This window comes from Camelus dromedarius, chromosome 1, assembly GCF_036321535.1.
Source record: "Camelus dromedarius isolate mCamDro1 chromosome 1, mCamDro1.pat, whole genome shotgun sequence".
NCBI classification, from domain to species: Eukaryota; Metazoa; Chordata; class Mammalia; order Artiodactyla; family Camelidae; genus Camelus; species Camelus dromedarius.
Window position 1 is genome coordinate 55778214 of NC_087436.1, and position 2731 is coordinate 55780944.

At 41.4% G+C, this 2731-nt stretch overlaps 1 protein-coding gene across 1 annotated transcript; it reads right to left on the reverse strand.

The window, feature by feature from the left end:
• Nucleotides 1–216: 216 nt before the first annotated feature.
• On the reverse strand, nucleotides 217–1395 carry PDHA2 (pyruvate dehydrogenase E1 subunit alpha 2). Its single transcript, XM_064489742.1, has 2 exons — nucleotides 880–1395; nucleotides 217–786 (listed from the first exon to the last, which is right to left on the reverse strand). The coding sequence occupies exons 1-2, from the start codon at nucleotides 1393–1395 to the stop codon at nucleotides 217–219; spliced, it is 1086 nt and encodes a 361-aa protein (XP_064345812.1).
• Between the last annotated feature and the right edge of the window lie 1336 nt (nucleotides 1396–2731).

Here is a 2731-nt window from a genome sequence, read left to right on the forward strand (position 1 = left end):
TGAATGTAATATCCCTTTTAACTGAATGTATATCTATGATCTCTTTTAATCTCTTTCTATATTCTCTTAATTACCTCAATTCCTTTTAATAAAAGTTTACAAGACTTCTGTTTTATGGTTTTATTCCTCCTTCAAACTGGGCACATAGTTTCTTCAAGTCAACCATGAATAATTTCCCTTTGAAGGACTAAAAATACATTTACATAAAGTCTCCCTTTAACTGACTGACTTAAATTTGATCCACTGATTTGCACCACGAATTTCAAAAGGTGGATTACTGCTGTAAATGTGCTGGCCTAAATCTTCCAAAGATGGTTCAGGATCAGTTGTAGCAAACTGGGCTGCCTCATCAATTGCTTGCCTCACTTCAACATCAATTCCCTTCAGTTCTTCAACACTGGCAAGCTTGTTGTTTACCATTTTATCTCTGAGAAGCATAATGGGATCACTCTTACTTCTTACATTCTGAATTTCTTCTCGTGTCCGATAACTGACTCCAGGATCACTCATGCTGTGTCCGTGATAACGGTATGTCTGCAGCTCCATCAGTATGGGCCCCTTTCCAGATCTACAGTAGTCAGCTGCAAACTTAGTTGCCTCGCGGACACACAGAACATCCATTCCATCTACCCTGAGTCCAGGGAGGAAATTGCCTCTCTTGTAGTATTCAGTGCTGGCTGCTGCTCTCTCAACAGATGTTCCCATTCCATAGCGGTTATTCTCACAGATGAAAATACAAGGTAAATTCCACAAAGCTGCCATGTTGTAAGCTTCAGATATCTGACCCTGATTAGCAGCACCATCCCCATATATAGTTAAACACACCTCCTTGTTTTCCTTATATTTACAGGCCAGAGCAATACCAGCTCCCAGGGGTACCTGAGCACCCACAATGCCATTGCCCCCATAGAAGTTCTTGGTATACATATGCATCGATCCTCCTTTTCCTTTAGCACAACCACTTCTTCGTCCTGTCAGCTCTGCAAGAATTGATTGGACAGAAAGTCCACGAGTGTAGCACAAACCGTGAGCCCGATAGGATGTGATGATGTGATCGCTGGGATTTATCCCGGCCTCAAGACCCACATAGCAAGCTTCCTGACCATCACACAAGTGACAGAAACCACGAATAAATTTCTGTTTATACAACTGATCTGCCTTCAATTCCATTTGGCGAATAGTCTGCATCACCCTGTAATATCTGAGTCCGTCCTCCCGGGTGAGCATTGCAGTGACAGGGGGACCGTCTTCCAACCGATAAAGATCACATTTCTTAATTTCAAATGTAGCATCATTTGAATAGTCACAGGATGCTACCAGCACTCTGCTAGTAGCAGGCTTCGGGGTGATGTCAGACAGCATGCGAGAGACAGCAGCGGCCAGCATCTTCCTCATTGAGCGCGGCGGGCGCACGGCTGCTGTGAGTCTTCAACCGCCAGGGCGGTTACTGCCCGTGTCTCCCGCGGGGCCCCTTTCCCCGCCGAACGTGCGCAGCGCCCCGACGGTGGGCGCTGCCGGCAGAGGCCACGTCATGCCCTGCGGGGCCACAGGCCACAGCCTGGATCGACTGATTTTTACACAGCCTTCCAACTGTAAAATTAAGGATTAAGGTCGTTTCTTTTCCTGGAAGACTCGGCTGAACTACAGCCTGTTCCTAATTAACGCCATTATCATTGCTGAAACACAATAACCCGAGTCCCTTTTACCTGCTAAACGCTATAGCAGTGCTTCTCAAACGTATCAATGGAGGAGAACAAATACAGAAACTAAGGCGCACAAGAGCTTGATTAGATTAAGCCGAAGATAATTACTAATATTTCTTTAAAATCTTTCTTTTTTAATCTTTAAAATATGTGTATTTTATCCTACTCCACAATATACCATATTTATTTTAATGTAAAAATAAAGATGTAAATGATTTGTAGTTTACTCAAAAAAAAAAAAAAAAACAAAAACACTCTTAAAAGAAAAGTTGGTGCACCAGAAGACTATGCTACATTTATCCCATGGCTTCTACCATCTCTCATCTGATGGGGGGTGGGGGAGGCGAGGAGGGCAACTGATGGTACACAAACCCCGACCTAAGAATAACAGTATAAACCCAATAACAAGCTTTGCCTGGTATGGGAAAATTGGAGGAAGTGTTGAAATGCAGATTGAAGTAACAACTAAGGAGTTTTGGTATGGCACCTTTCCTTACCCTTTATTGTAATTCTGAATCCTATTCAGTTTCACCTATTTTCTAATTTTTTTTTTTTTTCTTTTTTGAGGGGTGGGAAGGTGGTCTATAATGTCTTCAACAGGTTTCCTTAGAAAATAATCAAGATTCAGATGGCTTTGTTTTTTGCTTTTATGTCAAAGTAAATTGAACCAGTCTTAGTCTGGGAAATCAAGAGGCAGGTTCTAATAATATTTCCTTATATAGTAAACATGTAACTTCTTATACAGTGACCCAATGAACAATATACAATTTGCACTGAAAGAGAACAATAGAGTTTACTTAAGCAGCTGGTTCAATCATAGGACAAAAGAAGTCTTAGGCCTAGTGTTACAAAGATCACATATCATTTTTCTCTTTTGTGCTTTTACTAGAAAGGTGATTTTGTATCCCAATAAGCCAACCACAAACAGGGATCCGGCTCTATTTAGACTATCAAGCAATTCACCTTAATGCGTGTTCTGTTTTGTATCCACCACTTGTTTGTAAATAAACAAATAAAATACAAAATTC